Source organism: Drosophila innubila, chromosome X, assembly GCF_004354385.1.
Source record: "Drosophila innubila isolate TH190305 chromosome X, UK_Dinn_1.0, whole genome shotgun sequence".
NCBI classification, from domain to species: Eukaryota; Metazoa; Arthropoda; class Insecta; order Diptera; family Drosophilidae; genus Drosophila; species Drosophila innubila.
Window position 1 is genome coordinate 17,332,248 of NC_047626.1, and position 23,476 is coordinate 17,355,723.

Genomic DNA, 23,476 nt, shown 5'->3' on the forward strand with positions numbered 1-23,476 from the left:
GTTGCAAGTGTACCGGGTATCTGAATGACTGTCAGAAGATTGAGTAGAGAAAGACACCTGAGATGTATAGAGAATGCGAGAAAGAGAGGGAGAGAAAGGAAGAACATCGATGCGGGAACCTGTTGCAGTTTCGTTTAGCCACTTGAAAAGCAATTTTTGAAATTTATTTTCCATTTATTGCTTTATTTATTTTTACCTTTTCAGTGTGGGCCCATTCTGATGACTGTTCCCATTCTATCTGCTTATGCGATTAGAGTGCCGGTCCGTCTGTCTATAAGGAGCTCAGCTTGGTATGCTTGCGACTGTTCTGTTGATGCTGATGATGGCAGTGTGTTTATTTGTTGTTGGGCCCCGAACTATTCACTAAAGGGCAACTTTAGTCTCTCAATGGGCTCAGCGTCGTCGGTATGGACAACAATCGAAAGTAATAATAAAATCTCATAAACAACAACAACAACAACAATAATAACAACAACAGCAACAACAACAATAACACAAAGCATCAGGTCGCAGAGTCCAGCAACAAGAACAAAACTGTCTGCGCCCTTTTTGCCTGCTCCCTTTTGTAACTGAGACTGCGACGTTGACGTTGACGTCGGCAGCGACAGCGCCCTCAACGTCGACAGCGACAGCGACGACACTTGCCTTGATTTTTGAATGTTGGGCTTTTCACCAATACACTTGCAAACGCATGCATACGCACATACATACTGACATAAGCTCTGTTTACACGGAACCCAATTCGCGAAATGATTTCATGAAATGATGTCAACATTGTGTGTATAAATTCGATTATCACACGAAAGTTGACAATGTATTCAGCCTCATTGCATGAAATTGTGAGGCGCAAATAACTTATCATTCTACTACAATTATGTGGCAACTATATAACTACAACACATTTAATTGAAAAGTATCAATTGCTTTGTATTGTATAAGACAATACCAACTACATTAATTTCAAGATAGCTTAAAAAAGCAATAAAATTATCATATTAAACCTTAATTTTTTACTGAATAGTGCTGCTATAATATAGTGTAGCGATTTTAAGAAAGTATGATTAGGATGCAGCAGACAATAAAATTGGTTGACATATTTAAAAAAACTTAAGGTTTTTCATACTAAAGGTTAATTTTTGACCGATCTGTTCCTTACTGTAGAGGAGTGATATACTACTGAGCCCTGATCTGAGCTTTAACAGACTTTATTATCAGCTCGTAAAAAGTAGTAACAGACAGACACAGACACAGACACACACAAACACACACACATCCATTTTTCTGCATTGTTGTTGATGTTGCAGTGCCTTTTGATTTATTGTTAGCAGGAATGAGAGAATGGGCCCAGGCATAGAGCAAAAGGAGCAGCGATATCAACAAGAACAACAACAACAAGAGCACAGCATGGCCACATTGTTGCAATGTATGTGCACTCTCTCGCTCTCGCTCTCCTTCTCTATCTCTGTTGCTTGCTTGCTCATCTCTTACTCTCAGACTCTCTGGCTTGCTGTTTAGTGCATTTGTTGTTGTTGTTGCTGCTGCTGCTGTTGTTGCATTCCTCGCTCAGCGTTTTTACCTTTTGCCAAGAATTGTGCGTGTCCGTCCGTTTTGTGTCTGTGTCTGTGTATCTGCATTTGATTGTGTGTGTTCGTTTCTATTCTTGTGCGGGCAGCAAAGTCGAAGCAGCGCAGTCGACGCAGTTGTAGACAGTTCATTAATGTTATCAACAGCATGAGGCATTGGACATGGGACAAGGGACAAGGAACATGGATGGGGGTCGGGGTTTCTTCATTTCTGATTCCTATACATATTTCCCTTGCTTTTTGGCCGCATCGTTGTAGGTACCAGTACCAGTAATAGCAACAACATCAACAAGTCGAAACAGATCTTATTACTTGTTGCTGCTGCAATTGGTTTGTGTCTCAGCTAAACGTCTCAGCAACATCAGCTTGTTACAAGTATACTCGTATTGCAAAAATGGGCCAAAACAAAAAAAAAAAAAAGAAGATAAATAAACTGGTGGCAACTGTTGGCCAGTTGACCAGGCAGCCAAAAAAGGATATGGCAACATGCGTCGCTGTCGCTGTTGCTGACTTGGCCTGTACAAATTGTCAGGTTGGATTGAACGGGCAACGGGCCAGTTGCATTTTATGGACAACTTGTTGACCAGATGAACTACTTTCCAGCAGAGCGGCTCGCACAATTGCCGTTAGCTGTCACTTAACCGCTTAACTTCTTTTCAACTTCTTAACTGCTTAGCTTAACTGATAAATTGCTTAACTCACCTGTGCCACAGTTTTGAGCGCTTGACTTCAGCAGCAGTAGAAGGGTGACCAAATGTTTCCAGTTTCTTTAGTTAGTTAGTCAATCTATTGGAATCACAGAACGATATAGACGTTGTTATTTTAAGCACTTACAAAACTCACTAAACAAAACCCCATTTCAAATACTCGTTGTCAAAACCCATTTCAATTCTAAGGCTTTTTTAATGACTTTCACAGAGAAACGAAAACAAAATAAGATTTAGAAAAAAAGAACTCAAGAAAACAGCAAATTAGAAGAAATCAATTCTTCTGGGCATTAAATTCAATTTGTTGGTCTCTTTAGTCACATCCGTTGGCAACAGCAATAGCAAAAGACGTCCCACAACAACAACAACAACAACAACAACAATGAGCAACGGCACTTTTCCGAAATAATCTCAAATATTTGGCATTATAAAGCGAGAAGAGGAAGAGGAAGAGAAAGAAGAAGTAGCCGGCATCCCCACAGCAAAAGTGAAACGACAAAAACCGCAAAATTTTATGTTTTATGGTTCTTTTTGTTGTAGTTGTTGCTGCTGGGAAGTTGCATGAATGAATACTATAATTGATTACTTATCATTTGTTTTGAAAACTATAAAATGTATTAATGAATACAATTACAAACATATTTATGTATTAATTTATGTATAGTTTCACGATTCGATGTACAATTTGCAATCAATGTATTTTCTCATATGAACATACATATGTACATAAATCGGATCATTCATTAATACATCTGTGAACCAATCACTTTATAAATAACACTGATTTACTTGTAGAATGTTGCAAAAATATTCGTTACATTTTATTCTATATTGTGTAAAATTTTCATCTTGATATCTTGTGTACTCTTCATATATTTTAAAAATAGAAATAATACTTTATTTTATTTGGTACAGAATTCAAAAAATTTAAGGTTTGAAGGACCAGTCTCGAAGTTTGTGAGCAGAATGTTTTTGTTTGTCTGCACATGAATAACTAAATATATACAAATTTGCACATATGTATGTATTTAAATTTGAAAAATATATTATTGTTTTGTGGATATCAATGTTTTTTTGCGTTATCAAAACGTTAACTATACGTATTGTATGTAAATGTACATACTTCTTACATACACACATACATATGTACAGATCTACATACATGTGTATTTTCATCAATTGTACATCACACACCTGTACATATAAGCATAGTTATCATATTTAAATCATAATTTCAAATATACTCATATATGTGTACATCTTTCTGTTGAAATCATTGATGTACAGATGTGCATATATGTACATATGTATTTATGTTTGTAATGTACATTCATCATACGCACACATAAACATACTTTTACTCAAGATTTTATGTCATTTGGTCGCTTGCCTTTGCAGCTGTTTGCCTAACCCGGCTAACGTTGTCAAAATAAAAACAAAAAACAAAATGAATAAAAATACATTTAAATTTAAATATAAATGCTAACAAAAAAAAAAAAAGAACAAACAATGAAACGTTTTAAGAATATGTATTTTGTTCCTCACTTAGTCGCACGCACTTTTTGTGATTCTGCACTCAAATTGAAAGTAGAATATTTAAGCAAATTGCATTTGTTGCTAATTACATTAACAGGTAGCTCAATCCAATGATTATTATCATCATTATCATCGGCATCTGTGATAACAATTCGCACACGCAAAAACAGTTGTGTTTTTTTTTTTATTTATTTATTTTATTTTTAATTTTCGGCTTTTGCACAATAACAAAACTGAATAAAAAAACAAACAAAACAAAAACACAAAACACGACGAAAAAAGACGCCAAAAATAATGGAAAACGTAAAAGAATCACGCGCTCCTGCCAGAACGTACAACCTGCCAGCGTCGCGTCACGTAAGTAACTAAACAACGCAAACGACGACGCGACGTGAAGACAAGGCCAGTTCGGCGTTCGGCGTTCGGCGTTCGGCTCGTTTCGGCATACACGAGACCGAATGCTGCCGAAGACGCGCTTGCAAGAGCTGTGCGCTGCTGCAGCAAAAACAAAGCTGCTGCTGATCATGTTCTCGTATGTAGGTGCATGAGAGCGAAGAGTGTTGGTCAAGTCTGCCCATCCCCCATTCCCCATCCCCCATTCCGCGTCACACACCCCCACCGTAAATTTGAATGAAACACGTGCCAATCTCTTTATATGTTTTTAATTTTTTTTTTGCTTTTTTATTCACTTAACAGTTTTTTTTTTTCGTATTATACATTTATGCTGATGTTTGTTCGTATAATAATTTTAATATATTTTTAATTTTTGTTCAATAAACTTGTAATATAAGTATGTATATTTAGTTTAAATTTTTAAACTTTGTGCATGTGTATGTGTGTATGTGTGTGTGTGTCTGTGTGTTTTGGTGTGTGTAATATATGCAATTTTAAGATTAAGACTGTTAATTTTCAAGCTGCACAACATTTTACACTGGGGCTATCAACAAATCTCGAAATCAATGAGTGGATAAATAATTAATAAATCTATTATAATAATTATCAAATGCTATAACATTGTAGTTGTTGTTTGTTCAACTTTATCTTCTTCTTCTTCTTGTTGTTGGCTAGTATGCGTTGTTTGTTGTTTTTGTTGTGTTTGTGTTGTTGGTGGTTGCATGAGTTAGTTAGGCCTTAAAGTTCTATATATGTTTTTATTTAGTATTTATTAATAGGTGTGTATTTCATATATATGTTTTATTGTTTCGTTTCGAGTTTTGTTTGTGTCTCACTTCTTATGGCCGTTGTATACATTTATAGTTAGTTGTTTGGTTTTTTTTTTTATTTTATTATTTTGTATCATTATTATAATAATTGTATTGTTTTTGTTTCCCATTTATTTAAGATTAAATATAAACGAAGAAGCAATTACAACGTTTCGTTCGTGATTTTTGGATTAATCGATGGATCATTTTTACGATTTAACAGTTTGCGCAGTGTATAATTTTCCCTTTGTTTCATATATGCAAATACATATAACAAAAAAAGTTGTTTGATTAATAAAAAAAATATATGAGCTAACTTTAGTTGCTGGGTTTCTGTGTTGCTTTAAAGTTTAAACGACTGGTGGTTCGGTGCCGCCTTGGGCCTCATCGTTACTGAAATACAAAGGAAATGGAAACAAAATCAGAAAGTAAATAAAAATAAATTAAAATTAAATAATAAATTGTGATGAAAATTTAAATAAAATTAATTAAAACAATATAAAATTATATGAATAACTTATGAAATAGAACAAAAAGTATTTTATAAGTAACTAATTCTTCAAAATGAATAATTAAATACTATTGTAAAAAAGTATAATAAATTTACAATATTCTCGTAAACTGTTGTTACTGCTGTTGTTATTGGGTAGATTTATTTATAATTGATCATAGAAACTTAACTTTTCTCAGGGAGTATAGCATTAAAACGTTCAATCAGATACTTTATTTGTACTGCTCTAAAGAATGCTAGGCATAAAATCATTTATTTTTTGAATTTCAAGCACTGAATGTTATCTTGATTGAAAATCATTTAGTTGGGAAAATCGAGTATACTATATTAAAGTGCTGTCTATCCATATTTCTGAAATTTCAGACTTTGTCTCAACGAAATGAACATCGCACTAGCCTGCGTCTGCATTTATGTAATATTATTATTACACCTGTATGTGTGTATGTGTTTACCATGAATATATGGAGTATGAATATAGTTTATATGCTGTTAGTTATGGCCTTGTAGTAGTCCAAAGATTCACTGAATATTAATGAATTACTGAACATGTATACTTATCCCCACATCTAACCCTCGGCCTCCTTTTCAAGTACATACTTTCATAAGTAATCGGTATCTTAAGTGGTATTATGTAAATCTTAGCCATGTTTAACAATATTTTTGTGCTAGCTACATTCTCTGAAAAAAAAACACAATAAAACTATATAGTATGTATATTATAATAGATCCATTAGGATATCGAATATAGTTATTGTTATTGCAATAGTTAAGTCTATATACTTTGTATATATATATATATGTATTTACTATATGTATATTTTACTTTAAATTTCGATATCAATATCGCATTATAAATAACATGATATTTTGCAATGATATGGCACGATTAGTTTATATAGAGTTTATCAAGAACTGGGCCCACTTAACTGGGCGCGGGCAACTGCCACAGCAAGCTGGCTGCTAGTAGAGTTAGTGGTGGCACTGTAACCACTGCCACGCCCATTTGTCGTGCAGCACTTGCCCCAATGCCGTAGCCCTGACTATGTTGCAACTGATTAAAATTGGGCCGTGGATAGATGATATGCACCGGCGGCGGTTGATCGAACTCATCAAAGAAATTGGGATCGTACCTGACATCGTTGCCATCAAACTTGTGATATATCAAGTTGGATGGAAAATCGCTTCTATTCTCCGTTACAAGTTGCGAGCATTGTGAACAAGTCAAAGCATTTAAATAACAGTCGAAAGTTAAGATGTTCTTCCCACCACTAGCTACATCCCAAAAATATAAAACCTTTAGGTTTATATACTTACACAGGGCAGGTGTCCACGTTGACGCCATTGATGGAGGATTTGCCCAGGTTGATTTGACCCGCAGCATCGCCCTCGACAAAGACAATGCAACCGTTAAAGTTGTGCGTGTAGCGTTCACCCGTGAATTGCGATATTTCCGGAATGCCACCTGCAAAAAGAAATTGGTAAAAGGATTGCAAATCAACAAAAGTTACATAGAGAAATAGAATCGATTAAAAGTTTAATCATATCTACAAAATACTTGATTCTAGAAAGGTTCTTTATTACACTTTTTGCAATTATTATTCGAATAACTTGGCATTTGTACTTTTGGTTTATTTGTCTACTTTAATTTAACAAATATATTCTAAATACAAACTTATTTGAGAAATAAGGTTATGTTTGGCACGCCAAAGATTTTTTATCCTTGTAGAGTTCTGCGAGTTTGGTTGAGATAGCTCCAGAAAGTTTTATGCTTGTTTTAAATTTTTGGGAATTGAAGTTTATGATTTTAGCAGACTGTATTTTATTATTGTGGAGTGATGTTTTCGATTCGATGTTTTTTAATTTTATTTTAAAAATTATCATATATTTTCAAATTTTTTAAGTATCTTCTACAAGGAATTGAAAATTTCGAAATGGAATCTTCTGTATGTAGAATTAAATAAGAGATCTGTGGAAACTTACCGATGAACACGTTGCCAGGCAGATGCATCACTTTCCGGCTGGTGGGTCGTGTCTCGTCGGAGTCGGAAATGCGATCCACCTCCAGGATGCCCGTGTTGTCCGACCGCTTCACAATGACAATGTGACGATTACCATCGTCGACCGGAGTGTCCCTATTGCGTATGACCGTCTCCTGTCCGTCTAGACGCATCGAGTACTCCACGTAGCCATCGACAACGGCAAGGGATATAAAGTCCTGGCCGGTGAACTTCTCGCCAGCCGCCTGTCCCCACCAAAGGAGCAGACCATTTGGTTTATTGGTGGAGAATACGACCACTGCCGAGGTATAATCTTGATCCACGTCGGTGCTAAACTGATTGCGATCCAGTTCCAAGTATCCATTACCACGGAACGAGGCGTTGAAGCTCACTTGAATATCTGCAATTAGTGCAAGAATGGAGACTCTTGACAATTAGTAATTGAATCAAAACTCTGTCATTTTCACTCGACTTACGATCCTCGCAGTGCTTGCCACTGTAGCCCAGGCTGCAGGTGCAGATCGCTTGTTTGCCCACCTCGCTGCAGGTGCCGCCATTCTCGCAGGGATCATTGGCACAGGGTGAGGGCTCGTATGGCAGCATTTCCTCATCGGAGCCGTGGTTGCCACGCTGATGATGATCGGAGACTTGGGCCCCCGAAAGATCACCGCCGGTCTCATTGTCGCCAATCTCGTTGAGTTCACCACAGTTCTGTACATTTGCCGCATCCACAATGTCCGCCAACAGATTGATGGGTGTTTTCGAGTCATACAACCGTGAGATACATCCGTCAAAGCCATCGGTGATGTTCACATCCCGATTGATCTTAACGGTCGCCCGATCATAGCCGCCCACATACAGAGGCGTCTTCAGGGACAGCGTACGAGGTGCACCTGCCGCCTTGCCATGCAGCTCAGGTCCATCGCCCACACGGAGAATGCTCTCGCTCTGACGACGCAGCAGCACAACGCGAGTCCATCTGTGCAGCGGCAGTGGCTCCGGAGAGCGCACCACCACCGGCTTGAGACGTGCCGCCGTATTGATCAACAGCTCGACGTGACCATCACGCAGCACCAGCGCCACATAATCTCCACTGGGCAGCTTCGACTCTGCCGTGTACAGGATCACCGCATCCCGCAAGCTAGACGGACGCAACGACAGTGTCACATTGATACGCGATACCCGAGGAGTGCTGCGAAGGATAAGAAGAGTGTGTCAGGACATCAGTGTGAGCAGATGAAGATTTTAATCGGACTAAATATGCAACAAGAAAGAAAGATTAATTTCGGCACTCCGAAAATTTGTTGCCATTTTTATTTATTTATTTATTTTAAAAGCAGTCGGCTAGAAAAAATACTAAGCATTAAAATTAAGCTTAGAATTAAAAATAAAATTAATATTAAATATAAATTATGAACTGTATTAAATTATCGACACATCCACAATTTTTTATTTTTGGTAATAAACTTTACATTATATTATTATTTTAAATCTTCCAACTAAATCGCGTCAAGAATGGGTAAATATAACGATGGTTATGACTGTTTTAAGTTGAATAGCAACACGAACGCCTAAAATTATGTGAAGATTAAAGATGCAATAAATATAAATTCAAATTCAGTAATGGGTATCTTATGGTCGGGGACTCGACAATATCCATCTTAGGCTATTTCCTCGACAGCACATTTTTTCACATTCGACGCCATTTTCATCATCCAGCACGAATGTGGACTTCAATTCAGTAAAAGTTCCGAATGATCATTTTGGCCCATTCATAATGAATGTTAAGATTATTTTCCATTCGCCCCGGGGAATTTCAGTAGTTTTTTGTAACGAACGCCCGATTTTTATCGATAAGCTCAAGAAAAAAAAGCAATTCTAACCTTATGCAGCTGTTTTCTTTAATAAAAACGGTAGGCACTTAATTTGCGCCATTTATCAAAATAAATATTGAAATGTGGTCATTGTCAGCTTGTTATAATTTGTGCACAGAAACCGAACTGAATATCAAATGTATTAAAAGTTTCACATTTGGTCGTGGAAAGCCAAAAATGAGCCACATTTAAATGTGAGCAAATGTGGTAAATGTGGCAAATGTGAGTGGTCGTGGAAATAGCCTATTACTTAATTACAAAATAAGTACAGGGTCTCTCATAGTCGTGTTATCTTGACTGTAGTTCTTCAAACATGCTAAAAGCTATACCGACCGTTTATTCCATAAATCACTAATTGAATGTTAAAGAAAAATCTACCAGATGAGTTGCTTCAAGGTAAGATCACTAGCTGGACTTAACAAAGTATTAAAAGCAGAACACTTTGGTTGTCTTAGGTGATATTCTTGAATGGGAATACCTATGTGAGAAGTATCTGGTAGGGAACTTACCCATACGCCGCGTAGCTGTTGCGTTTGAAGTTAAGGCTATGTTCGTTCAGATGTTCAATATACTGGCAACGATCACCGGTGCGATTTAGAGGACATAGGCACTCCATGTCTTGTTCAGTGTTCTCGCAACGGCCGGCTCCGCATATTCCGGGAGTGCACTGGGTGCCGGCAACGGCGCAGTTGCGTCCGGTCCAGCCCTGCTGGCAAACGCAGGTGTAGGCCAGCTCAGTTTGGCTCTCCAGACAGATGCCGCCGTTGGCACAGGGCATATCGGCGCAGGGTTGGCAGCTGGTGATGCCCTCCTTGAATTTGGCCTCCTTCATCAGCTCCACGGTACGTCCCTGGAGTGCGAGGCGACTGATGCAGCCGATGAAGCCCGTTTGCTGTGGAGCCGCGTGCGTGGGCAACAGATCCCAACTGGGCACACCACCAATATACATATCCTCGATGAGCTCCAGGGGCGGAGTTTGTGACAGTGTGGGGAAGGCGACCGGATGCTGTTCGTCCAACTGCATGTATCCATCGCGACGTGATCTATGCACGCGCACCGTATGCCATTCGTTCAGCTCCATTGGCTGCTCGGCACGCACCAGCAGCGGTTTGCCACCAAAGTCGAAACGGAACTCCACAAAGCGATCCTTGAAGGACAAGGCAATGTAGTCACCGGATCCGCGAGTTTGTCCGTTAAAGAGCAGCAGACCGTTGCCCGACTCCGGCCGGAAGGTGATCTCAAAGTTGAATTTGATCGACGAGTTCGGCAATGTGGGGAAACTCATGTAGCTGAGCGGTTCCTGATGGAAATGCGGAATGGCTCCAGTGGCTACCAGGATAGTTGGATAGTCAACAGATTCTCCATCTCCATAGACGGCCGTGCAGATGTAGGTGCCAGCATCGTTTGCTTGCACATTCTGCAGCATCAGTTGGTTCTGTGGATCCATAAAGGAGTTAAGATCGATTAAACAGTTGTCAAGACTTTTCCCTCTATCCAAACTGAGCAAAAAAATCAAGTAATTCAACCACACCTATTTCAAACTTGATTTCTCACTAAGATTTAAAATACTAATGACGGGAATCTTGTAAAATTACAAACATACTCGAAATAAGACCTTTAATATTGAGTTAAGCACACGTATAATTCAAACTAAAATTCATGCCTTTAAGCTCTGTTACTACGTAGAAGAACATTCTTAACTAAGAACATGATATTTGATCTGTGTAGAAGAAATCAATGCAAGAACCATTTGGGAATCCTAAGCATGAAAAGTGCAATAAAGTCAAATGTGATTTAAATCAAGGCTGCAAGCCGGTTTTGAACTGAACCTCGTAGAACCGGTTCAGTTCGTGTTCTTAAGCAGCCTGAACCGGATCATGAACCGAACCCTTCAAATTATTTACTTTGCGAACCCGAACCTAAACCGAACCGCTTTCTAAAATAAAAGGTTCGGTTAGAAAAAAAAATACATAAAAAACCATAAAGGTTTTCTAATATTACGCAATTATTTGAAACTTCGGATTAAGATAAGTCATATTTAAATTTTCAAATAAATTTAAATTATCATCAAAAAAAATTATCAAAAAAAAAAAAATTAGTTCAAAATGTAGAGAAAAATGTATAACAATACAAATATTTTTTGTATGAAATTGAAACAAGGTTCGAACCCAAACCTTGGGTTCAGGGGGTATATAAACCAATTCGCGAACCGAACCGATGTCTTGCTCTATGGCTCGAACCGCCGAACCGAACCTTTAAAAAATTTTTGGATTTAAATATCTAGATTTCATGTTTTACGTATTTACTTGTTTAGTGAGTTTTGTGCTTATATAAAATAATTTCGTGCTCGTTTCTAGTAAATCTAGAGTTATTATAAAGATCATTGTAGTGTATGAAACATGGAGAATAAGACATCTTCTACTAAAAAAGTTTTAGAGTCACCAAAGTTGGCACACAGACTTTTATAACCCCATGCAAATCGGAAAATATAATTTATTATATTTAACCTTATAGTAGAACTCAATCGCAACACGATCGTGTCGAGATCTTGACTATAGCCTCTCGAGCTTGTTTTCGTCCTTTGCACTTACATTGAGTATATCCCGTCCCGGCTGCAACTGTCCGTATTGACGAGACCAGCGGTAGCTGGGCTGTCGGTTCTCATCGGCTCCACAATTGAGTTGTGCCTTGTCGCCGACCTTGGCGTGGACAATCTTGGGTCGTCGCAGCTCATGAGGCTGCTCCTCGATGGCCAGCTCGTAGCTGGTGGTATACAGATCACCCTCATCCGTTCGGCACTTGCAGACATAGTTGCCCGCATCCGTGGCTGTCACCTGATTGATAACTAGACGGTTGCCCACTTGCTACAGCGGATAGCGAGAAACGAGAAGCGGAGATTGCATATAAGCTGCTGTTCAGATCGTGGGATTAGCCGGGACTTACCTGAACATTGGATGAGAGTGGTTTACCATCGGAACGCTCCCAGATGACATCCGAGTAGCTATTATCCGAGGAATAGCATTCAACTTCAGTAGATTCGCCGACGAACAACTTTGACGATTGCTGATCCAATTTCAGACTGTAGTCCCGGGGTACCATCGGCTCCGGAGGTGGAGTGGCCCTCACAGGCGGCAGATACTGGCCCGGATATGTAGCTGGTGTTGTAGCCAGACCCGCTGCACCACCCATCAGGTAGCCAACACCACAACGAGTCAACGACACAGGACACACAGTAAGCAGAACAAGAAGAGGAGGACGAAGACGAAGACGAAGACGACGACGAAGACGAAGTTGACGAAGACGACGACGACGACGAGTTGAAAATGTTTCGGTGGTACGTTCACAATTGGCGACAATTCACAATTGGGGTGTGTGATGTATGTGTGCATATATTGTGTGAGTGTTCGGTGAGTGTATATGTGTATGTGTAGTGTGTGCGTGTGTGTGTGTATGATGAGGCATCGATATGAGGGATAAGATAGTAAAAAATACACAGAGAGAAAAAAAAGCAGTTAGCAAAATACATGTCAAATATGGTGATTTATACAGATAGTTATGCGATGTTTATCGAACGCTTCACGATTCATCGGTATATCGATAGCAATTGCTAATGATTAATCAATCATCGTTGATTGTGTGGTAGGTGTGTGTGTGTTTGTGTCTGTGTGTGTTCGATATGCATCACATGTTTTTTTTTTTTTTTTTTTTAGTTATTATTAATGTTTAGAATTTCGTTTCCTCGTTAGACAAATAAATACATACATAGAGTAGGGAGAGTAGGAAGTAGAGGTTGGGGAAAATAGAAGAACGGTGTTGTCGATACTAAATTAACAACAAAAATACATAATAATAATCAACATAAAGAAGAATAAAAAAGAAAAAAAAACTAGGAAAAACACAGCTACATTTAAGCTAATATTTCTACTTTTTTCGAATCACATAGAATACGATTACATATGTATGTATGTGTGTTTGTGTGAATGTGTTTGTTTCTAAATGTCTATTTATGGGGTTACAGATGAGATACATAGTTCGGGATTGATCGGTTGATTATCTGCTGCTAATTTTGAATTGATTTCTATTGATTGTTATCGATAACAGACCATTAGACCAGTTCATTTTCGAAAGTTGATGTTTCATGGACACAAATAATACCTATGTACACACATATACATATACTTACATACATACGATTATATAATATCTAAATACAGTACAAATTCTACCAAATGTTTTCTGAGTAGATCTATTATTATATTTTTATGACAATTTTTTGTTGGCGATCGAAAGATTTTTAGTTCACAAAAGATTTTTTTGTTTTTATTTTTTCTATTTTTGAGAATTTTTTTTTAAGAGTCGTGTGTGTATGTTGTTGTGTGTGTGTAAGTGTGTGTGTGACGTATTATTTACAAAAATTTTGTTTGATATACTTAAAATTTATACAGTTTTTTTTCCGGGTTAGTACAGGTTGAATGCCCACATGCGATTAAAATGTTTAATTTCGATACCATTTTAATTTTGATATAAAACATTGTATAGTCTAATCCGGCACCAAAAAGCTGTAAACGCTGTTGTTGCTGTAAAAGTGTTGAAGAGTCTGTGTTATCGATAGCGATAACAATAGTATTGATCGGTCTGTCGCTACCGTTACGACTTACGAACTACAAAGCTGCGTTTGGTCAGAGAAGCAGCTACCCAAACACTACAGCTTTTGTTGTTGTTCAAGTTGTTATTGTTGTTGTTGTTGGTGGTGTTGATAATTTATCGATATTCAAGTTGTTGTTGCTTTGGCAGTTGATGTTTTTTTTTTGTTTTAATAATATTCTTAGTTGAAACGTGATTTAAGTGCAAATACATTTTTGTCGTGATGCCGCTTCGAACGGAGTTATAAAGAGAAAGGATAAAAGGAGAAAGAGAGAGATAGCCAAAGAAATAAAATGATCTATATAGGTTATGGTGAGAAAGAAGGAAAACTAGTGGGTGAGCGATGGTGGGAAAGAGAAACGGTGATATAGCAGTAGACAAGAAAAAGAGACAGAGTGGGAGAGAGATAGAGAGAGGTTAAAGAAGCAGCAGATGCTGGAAATGTGAAATCTTATGACAAACCGAAGCTTTTGCTCAGCTTTTGCACTACTTGACGCTTGCTTGTCCTTTCCCGCCGATAATCCTGTTTCCATAGTTGATGTCCTCGATGCTTCTGCTTGACACTGTCTCCACCAACGCCTCCGCCTCCGCCGCCTCGTTCCTGACTTTTCTTCCAGCGCTTGAAATTGCCCAATCCTCCGGATGCCGTTCCCATTGCACCGCCGCTTGCCGCCTTGCCCCCGAATTCTCGCGTACAGTTGAACTCGTCCGAGTGATCCGTGCAGTCGTAGATGCCGTCACAGACCATGCTCTCCTTGACACACGTGTGTGGATGCGAAACGCATTTGAAGTCGTTCGACTGGCAGGCGTAGGAGATGATGGCCGGACGTGGTGCAGGTGGTGCCAATGGTTTGCTTGGCGTGACTTTGTTCATTTTGAAATCTGTTGCATTACCTCAGTATTTGCAATGTATTTTCAATATATATGTTGGTATTTTTTTGTTGGTATTTCATAGTTTTGTTGCGGTATATTTGGATTTATTTTGGTATTTTGGTATAGAAAAATAAGAGATTAGCAAATGGTTGCCAAAAAAAAAAATACTTCAGCCACGGTTAGTGCTACTTAGTATTCTTAAAATCCCCGTCACAGGTACCCTTACTCAAGAATTACGCATACGCACCGTTTGCCAACTGAGAAATTAGTTGCTCATGCTTTAAATAGTGTTCATCTATGCACATTATTATATCATCGACTCTTGTGTGTTTCTGTGTGTTGTGTGCAAGTTTAGTTTAGTTTAGGCGGGAAAATGAATTGTGGCCGAGCAACAATTACTTGCTACTACTAAATACTAAATAAAAGCTATCTAAATTTATGCCATCTTGGGTGTGCAAAGTTATTTTTAAGAATTTTCTTTTTAATAGCGTGATTTAGTTAACGATTAACATAGAGTTTAGCTGCCATCGATTCGAAGATCATTTTGCTCGTTTATATACAAATCGTAGGACTAGTGTTAGCTTGATAAAGTACTTGTAGAACGGTATTACAAAGCAAAAAGGTTTACAACAAAAAAGTAATAGTAATAATAAAAATAATAATAATAATCAAAAATAACATACAGTAAAAAGAAAAAAAGGAGTGTAAACTCATAAGAAGACAATAATAATATAAAATACTAATTAAGTATTGGGACTAAAAAATTAATTTCAAATATGATTATGATTTTTAGGCTGTAGCGGCAACACACCTGCACATATATAGAAAAACATGCAGGGTATCTCTTGGCGGCCCCTATACACACTCAAATTGTACTTATTTGCTAGGGTAATTCAATTGAATGTTGTTGTTGTTGTTGTTACAGTTGTAGTTGTAGTTGTTGTTGTTGCAGTTGGTAGTTGGTTGGTTGATTGGTTGTTGTAGCAGTTGATGTTGTTGTTGTTGTTGCCGCATATATATATAGTGTATATAGTATATAGTTTATACATGCATATACATGAATATATATGTATGTTTTTTTATGGATTATGTATACATGAGCATAGATTATTCAGATTTCGATTCAGATTCGTTTGATTGGTTGGATTTTTGTGTAATGTTTCGTGTGGTGTTTGTATTTTATATTTTTTTAAATATTTTTTTTTTTTTTTAATTTTATCATTGGCAAAGCGCACGAAACATTGCAGAGTGACAATAATATATATTTATATATATGTGTGTGTGTGGTATTTTTTTTATGTTTTGCATTTTGCACAAGCGCACATGTAAGAAAGAGAGAGAGAGATAAAGTGGGAGAGAGAAGAGAAAAAGCAGTAAAGAAAGAGAGAAATAAATAATATATATATGAAATCATATTTTGAAAAATTCTGACCTATCCAGAACTATATTTGATTTATCAGATATTTTCTGAATAATATTTGTTTTGTGAAAGACTTGAGCAGAGCAGAGCTAACTGGAGAGACTGAAGAATTTAATATTTAATTTGATAATTTAATTGAAATTAATTGCTTTGCCAATATGTTTTCTTTTACTGTTTTTATGCTTTAAAACTGATTTTAAATTATTCAAGGTAAAAAATACAACAGACGATTATCTAAACATTTTCAACTTGAGATTATTTACAATAGTTAAATATGTGTAAATTTTTATTTTTTTTTTAATCGAACACAATTACATGGTATTTAATATTTGGTTTGGTATTTATTAATACATTTCTTGGGTAATTTTTTTTTTTTTTTTTGTGAAGTGCAGGTGCTGCTTGTGTGCAAATGGAATAGGGGGGAGGTGAGTGAGAAGGAAAAAAGAGAAGAGTGTGCAGTGCAGTATTTATTTTTATTGATTTGTTGTTGATTGATAATATTGTTATGCTGACTAAAAACCACAAACAAAACACGGAAGAAAAATATTAAATGGTAACCATTATTAATAAAATAATTTTATGCACGCCGTTGATAAATCAAAGAACCATTGGAAAAAAACACCAGAACAAGAAACGACAAAGTGAAAATATCCGACACCAGAGATGAGAAGGCCCAATAATAAATAAATACGAACAACTGACACAAAGTCAAAAATCAAAATAAACATTTAAGAGAAAAAAAGCTGACTTCGACATGCCGAAGATAAAATATCCTTGCAGAAGAATAATAAAGAGAGATTGTTGAGATTAAATGCCCCAAAACGTAGGCAATAGTTAATTGTGTTCAATCAATTCGGAAAAATATGACAAACAGAGTTGCCACACAGACAAAGTGAATACAATCGACAAGTTGTGTCAGACTCTGCAAGGGCATACAAACTAAAAACATTAATAAATGTTAATATTAAACGAAATAAAAAGAATATATTACAATTGTTTGCTTTACACAATTGGTTTTGTTTTTGTGTAAAATGTATGTTAATATTTTTTTGTTGTTTTATTTTTCATTTAGTGGATTTTGCTGGGACTTAAAAAGTATTGTATTAGATATGGCAGCCACTTGTAAGCTTAAAAGTTTAAAATATTATTAATATGTTTGTGTTATGTCAAATGCTTCATTGGCATTAATTATGAAAAAATATGGTGTACATAAGAATAATTGAATTGAATAATTTCATGTTGTTTTATTTTTGGCATTTCTTGTTGCTGCCATTTGTATTAAACTTAAGATTAGAATTTAACTTTGGAAATTGTTAAACAAAAAATGGCTGTACACGTATGTGGCTTCTTTTTTGCGTTGGGTGTGTGAATGGTTGGTTCGAGGCAGTTGGATCGTTTTATAGGGCATGCATTGGGCAGTAGTTGGTATATTTTTTTTTGGTATTTCATTGGTTGACTTTACAAGATGCTGAAGGTCTTGTTTTGGGGCAGTTAAATGTGTTTATGTTGGAACCGTCACCAGTTTTTTTTCCTTTGCGAATTCTTCAGATACTTATAAGTACATACAGATACAGCTACTGTGTGTGTGTGTGTGTGTTTGAGTGTGTAGATGTGTTTAATTGACATATTTTCGTAATAATTTGTTGACTTAAATTTTAGAGAGTTACAATTGTTAGTGGCTGTGTTGTGTATCTTGGCTTATTGTCATATATACAGAGTGTGTTGTGCTCTAGACCCATTTCCATTTCCAATTCCATTTCCGTTTCCGTTTCCAATTTCTTATTGTTTTTTTTTTTCTTTCTTTAAACTGGCTTGTGAACTGTATGTGAGTGTCTGTAGTGTGTGTGTTTGTGTGTTCTCATGAATACAGTAGTAGATAGTAAGATACTTGGTAGTTTTCAACTCGCATATTTACAAAGTGTCTGAACATTGATCAGTTTACAGATTGTGTGTATGGTGTACTCAAAGTGTTGTGAGTATATAGATAGAGTATACGTGTGTTTAGTTAAGTAGTTGCTGGATAAACACACACATGGATACATATGGATATACATATACATATGGATAGATATAGATATAGATATAGATACAGATATAGTTACAGTTTAGAAAAAGGATCAATATATAGATGTCGATAAGAACAAAGTAAAATCAGCGAGCGAGCGAGCCTTTCATCTTTCAATCTGCTCTGAATATTTAAATAATATTGCCAACATATCCTAAATCTTCGTTATCCTTAATTTTCTTTCTTTCGATTTTCATTTTATGATATTGCTTTTCTTATGTTATTTCGTTATTCTTTAAGTCTGTTTTTGACTTGTTTTTTTTTATTTTAATTTTAATATTTTTTTTTTTTTTTTGGTATCCTTTTGTAATTGAAATTCTCTTTTTTGAGAGCTGGCCTAACATTTGACGTAAGAATCGTATATAGTTTAGGATTGTAAGTGTGTGTGTGTGTGTGTGTGTGTCTGTGTGTATGTGTGTGTCTGTGTGTATTTGTGTGAGATATAAGAGATATTTGTGTTGCTGTTTCGCATTGTCGGACCTGACATCTGACACAACCAAAGGGTTGCGGGAAGGGCTCTACTCACTTAGTACACGCAAGTCAACGAAAGTTTGAGGCAGACGCTGCCTGGTTTCCAAATCATATGAATCGCAGATATAGCGACCGCTATCTTGGATGCGCAGCGATGACAGGATCAACACCTGGCTATCGGGCCTGGCATTGTTTGGCAATGGTTGTCCATCCTCGCGTGCCCAGGTGAACTGAAACGGTTCCCCTTACAGTTGACCCACTGTTCACATCATTGACATTGACTCCACTTGACTCACCCGAAGATTATCATCCTGTTGCTCGCCGCGTGACGTGCTGACCGTGCAACGTAGCTGAACGCTCTCTCCCTCGTGACTCTCCTGCTGTTGCGACTGTGGCTGCGGTTGGTAGTAAGAAGGTGGCCTAACCACGACCTCTGCATTCTTGCGCATTGTACCGTAGTCATTCGTTGCCGAGCAGGTGTAAACGCCAGCATCGGCCTGTGTGATGGATACGAAGCGCAGGAACAGGCCGTCAATGTGCACAGAGCTGTCAAATTGTCAATTGTAAATTGTCAAAAATTGAGTTCAAGTTAAAAGAATACTTTAAAGCTCTACCGAGTTTTGGTTCCCGTGACTAAATATGTAATCTACGCAATATACTAAAACAATTTGCGACTCACTTGGCTCAGCGAGCTCACTCCGTTATTTGTAGACTTCTATTTGAATTTGCCCAGAAAGGAAATTGAGTTCAAGTTAACAGAATACTTTAAAGCTCTACCGAGTTTTGGTTCCCGTGACTAAATGTGTAATCTACGCAATATACTAAAACAATTTGTGACTCACTTGGCTCAGCGAGCTTATTCCGTTATTTATGGCCTTTCACTTGAATTTGCCCAGAAAGGACTTGCAAAATTTTCCGTAGCTCTTGATTTTTTCACTTAATGATTTTGATTCTTGGAAGAATTTAGAGTGCGTCTTAGTTTAGTCTTTGAAAACATCTTTTAGATTACTGACTCACTTGGCTCAGCAAACTCTATTCGTTATTTTTGGCCTTTGACTTAAATGTGCCTAGAAAAGACATGGTACTTTCTACTTAACTGTTGATTATTTACTTAATGATACCATTAGGTTATCTATTAGATTTTAGTTAAGGTTTAAGCTTAATTTAAATCAGTTATATAAAGTTATAAACGTTTATCTAAAGACTTCAGGTCAAATTCTTTTCAAACTAGTGGTTCATCAAGTACGCAGAGAGATGTTTTCTAGTTATAGCTAGGTATGGACATAAGCTAAAAGCTGTGCGCTAAATGTCAAATCTATATAAAAAAAAAGCAGTTGCCAAATTAAGACAGAAAGACAGAAATTTAGCCAGCGTTTTAGCAGGTTTGTTCGGAGAACGGATAACACAGAGTTGCCAGATCAAGAAATTGTCGCTTTTAAACACTGCCAGCTTTTAGCTCGGGTGACTGCGATAATATGGAATTGCTCAAACTTTTAACGCCTGTCAAGCTAAAAATGGCCGTTATTCATTTGAAAACAAAACAAAGACGTCTTGTGTGTTTCAACCAGGACAAAAGTTCAAGAATATTAGCTAAAACTGATACAATTTGTCAGCACAAATTATATAAATTATAAATTTTTATTAATAAAATTGAAAAATACGCTCATAAATTTTATGTGTCTTTGCATATTCGTCCTACTTGAATTAAATGTCTAAATATTCTACACTTTCGTCATATTCCATAACCTACGCCTCCTCAATGTAATCTAATCAGTTGTGCGTTTTTAAAAATGTAAACAAAGCACAACTGTCGCAACAGAGTTACCATCATAATTTTGGTTATTTTTATGTGTTGTGATGGCAACACTGACTTTCGAGTACTTTTCCTTCGCTTGTGTCAAATCTTATGTCCATACTCAGCTTAAGTCCTAACAGTATCTAAGGCTATAATAAATTTGGGAAAAAACGATACCTGGGCAATGGTCGATTGTTATCGGTAGACCAGTGAACATTCTCAGGCCTGGCGTTGGTCACTTCGCAGTAGATGTCAATATTGCGATCGGGGTCCACCACAATGGGTATTTGGGGACGGAATGTGATCTGTGGCAAGGGCAACAGCACCAGTTCGCGCACCACATAGGCGACAGTTGTGCCCCGATTGTCAAAGGCGGTGCAACGATATTGTCCCAGATTTTCCACCTGAACAAATGTGATTGTCAGGGTATTGTGTTCTGAGCGTGCATTGGGTAGCAAAGGCTGTCCATCAACACGTGTCCAGTGTGTATTGAAGTTGGGCGTCAAGTCACAGTTGAGGGTAACATTTTCACCCAGATTGGTCTCAAATCTTTGATCATCTACATCGCCATCAGCTGTAACATGTTTAAGACGATCATTATCAGTCAGTATTTTGATAACGAGTAGGGCAGATCAAGGATCACTTACGTTCGGTGATATCACCTCGCTTGGGCTGCACATCGACGCGAATTTGTCGCTCATCGCTGCCTGCTTCATTGGTGGCTATACAAGTGTATACCTTGGCATCCGCCTGGGTCACACGGTAGACGTTCAGATAGGCCGTGTTATCCCCGAAATGGCGTTCATCCAGTGAGTGAGAGCTTATTATTGGTTGGGTATCCCAATGCACGGTTGGATTCGGATAGCCGCTGGCTATGCAAGTCACACGAAGCTCATCGCCCTCGGTGAGGCGCATCGTTGAGGTGTCTGGTTCAAGTGTGATCATTGGGCGTTCAATCACACGTAGATTGACTGTAGCACTGTTACGTCCAACTTCATTCTCGGTCAAACACTCGTAGTCACCGGCATCGGCGATTTGGATGTCGTGAATGCTGCACAGAGACAGAAAGATCAGCATCGTTATTGATTTATACAAAAAGAAAAAAAACCATACTAAATTTAACTAGAGTTCATTATTTTCTTAAAATTTATACTTGATATAAGTATAACACATCACTCTTTAAGTCCCAGGCTTGACATATAATTGGTGCCACTAATAAAAAGTACATATTCTTTTCCGAAAGTTCCATACTTTATAAGTATTGTGTCCAAATTTAAGCATGATTGGATTATTAGTTTGCATTTTTATTATATATTATTATTATATTATTAGTTTGCATTGTTTATCACTTAAAAAACACCTTTTTGAAGTTTTCAAACAATGAAAAAATCTAAATTTTCTTGCAATGAAATTATTTTTTTTTTTAATAAAGAATACTTTTAATGCTCTGTTAAAAACAACTGTTAGTAGTGGTATGACGAGCTTAAACGTTGTCGTGCAGTTGGTCCGGAAAATATAAAAAAAATCTATAAAATATTTTTTTTTTTGTGATCGTAAAATAAAGTTAAGGGAGGTAGCCAAGGAGTTCAAGATTTCCAATAACAGAATTTGTACAATCTTGAAAGAACATTTGCCTTACTTATTAAGGGACTTATTCAGTGATGTGTTTTATATATTAAAGTTCATATATATAGGGTATAGGTATGATTCTGTACTTACATCAAGTAGCCGTGGTCGGTTTCTTGCTGCTCATGTCGGGGCGATAGTGGGAGACCATCGACGCGGCGCCACTGCACCGTCGGTTCGGGAATGCCAGTACTAGTGCAGTAAAGCCATCCCTCATCGCCGACTTGGTGAGCTGATGGCGTCGACTTAACAATGTCCACGCTCGGAGCCTCCCGAGCTGTAAACAAGTAAATTATGGTGGTTGTACAGATTAGTATTAGGATCAGACTGTGCGGACCTGTCTTATTACCGACTCCATTCTTGTGCACTTGGCATTGCATAATCAATTCAAAGATTAATTATAAAATTTAAATAGTTAAAAAGAGTTCACAATTTATATTACCAACATTATTCGATTAAAGGAAAGCATCCGGAAGAAACAAAGCAAAGAAAAATATTTAATCCACTTATTGAGTCAATGGAATAGTAGCACATCTAACTATTTAGTTCCTGATTAGATTATACATTTACTATACTATTTTTACTGAACGCTCATGTGAATAGTCAAATTTCACTAAAGATCTCTGAATTGAGATCTATTATTTTTTTTAATGTCAGTTAAAAGCTCATGTAAAAAGATTCAGATATATGATGAAATAAAAACAAAATTTAATAAAACTGGGCAGATTATTCAAGAACAACGAACAACCTGCCTACGAAACTGAAACGTCGTACATTAAAGATTTAAAAGCGCTAAGAACTATACTCTATGCTTCACAAAAGTGGGAATTAATCAATAGTTAACGAGATTTACTTACGTTCAACATCGACATTTATGGATTTTTGATCTGAGCCATGAGCATTTTGGGCAATGCAGAGATAGCGACCGCGATTTTCAGGTTTGGCGTTGATAATACGCAACACATTGCCTGTCTGATGAACATTGGAGAGCATTTGGGATTTAACCATGATCCATTTGATGTTCGGATATGGCGACCCGCTTGATTCACAAGTGATGCTAAAGTCTGCGCCTTGATTTATTGAGTGAACATCCTTGAGGTGCGCAATCACTGGTTTAATGCTGAAAAGGTTTCAAAAATGTATCAGTTGAATTCGATTCAATGATTTTCAAT

The 23,476-nt window shown here is 37.1% G+C and overlaps 2 protein-coding genes across 2 annotated transcripts in view; both read right to left on the bottom strand.

Annotated features, from left to right (window-relative positions):
- Positions 1 to 4,074, bottom strand: part of LOC117790803 (interference hedgehog) — a 39,692-nt gene extending 35,618 nt beyond the window's left edge. The window contains exons 1-2 of the mRNA XM_034630371.1: positions 3,850 to 4,074; positions 2,286 to 2,369 (exon numbers count right to left, since the gene is read on the bottom strand). The gene's annotated coding sequence lies outside the window, so the exon portion shown is untranslated. The remainder of the gene's footprint in view (positions 1 to 2,285; positions 2,370 to 3,849) is intronic.
- Positions 4,075 to 4,504: 430 nt separating this feature from the next.
- The window catches only part of LOC117782969 (basement membrane-specific heparan sulfate proteoglycan core protein), a 109,055-nt gene continuing 90,083 nt past the window's right edge, over positions 4,505 to 23,476 (bottom strand). Inside the window, exons 26-40 of the mRNA XM_034620092.1 lie at positions 23,162 to 23,424; positions 22,398 to 22,581; positions 21,326 to 21,729; positions 20,856 to 21,252; positions 19,180 to 19,429; positions 18,939 to 19,113; positions 15,739 to 15,810; positions 14,517 to 14,936; positions 12,354 to 12,586; positions 12,002 to 12,274; positions 9,920 to 10,845; positions 8,013 to 8,728; positions 7,520 to 7,936; positions 6,854 to 7,001; positions 4,505 to 5,421 (exon numbers count right to left, since the gene is read on the bottom strand). Of these exons, the coding sequence (XP_034475983.1) occupies positions 5,379 to 5,421; positions 6,854 to 7,001; positions 7,520 to 7,936; positions 8,013 to 8,728; positions 9,920 to 10,845; positions 12,002 to 12,274; positions 12,354 to 12,586; positions 14,517 to 14,936; positions 15,739 to 15,810; positions 18,939 to 19,113; positions 19,180 to 19,429; positions 20,856 to 21,252; positions 21,326 to 21,729; positions 22,398 to 22,581; positions 23,162 to 23,424 (4,921 nt within the window). The 3' untranslated portion in view covers positions 4,505 to 5,378. The remainder of the gene's footprint in view (positions 5,422 to 6,853; positions 7,002 to 7,519; positions 7,937 to 8,012; positions 8,729 to 9,919; positions 10,846 to 12,001; positions 12,275 to 12,353; positions 12,587 to 14,516; positions 14,937 to 15,738; positions 15,811 to 18,938; positions 19,114 to 19,179; positions 19,430 to 20,855; positions 21,253 to 21,325; positions 21,730 to 22,397; positions 22,582 to 23,161; positions 23,425 to 23,476) is intronic.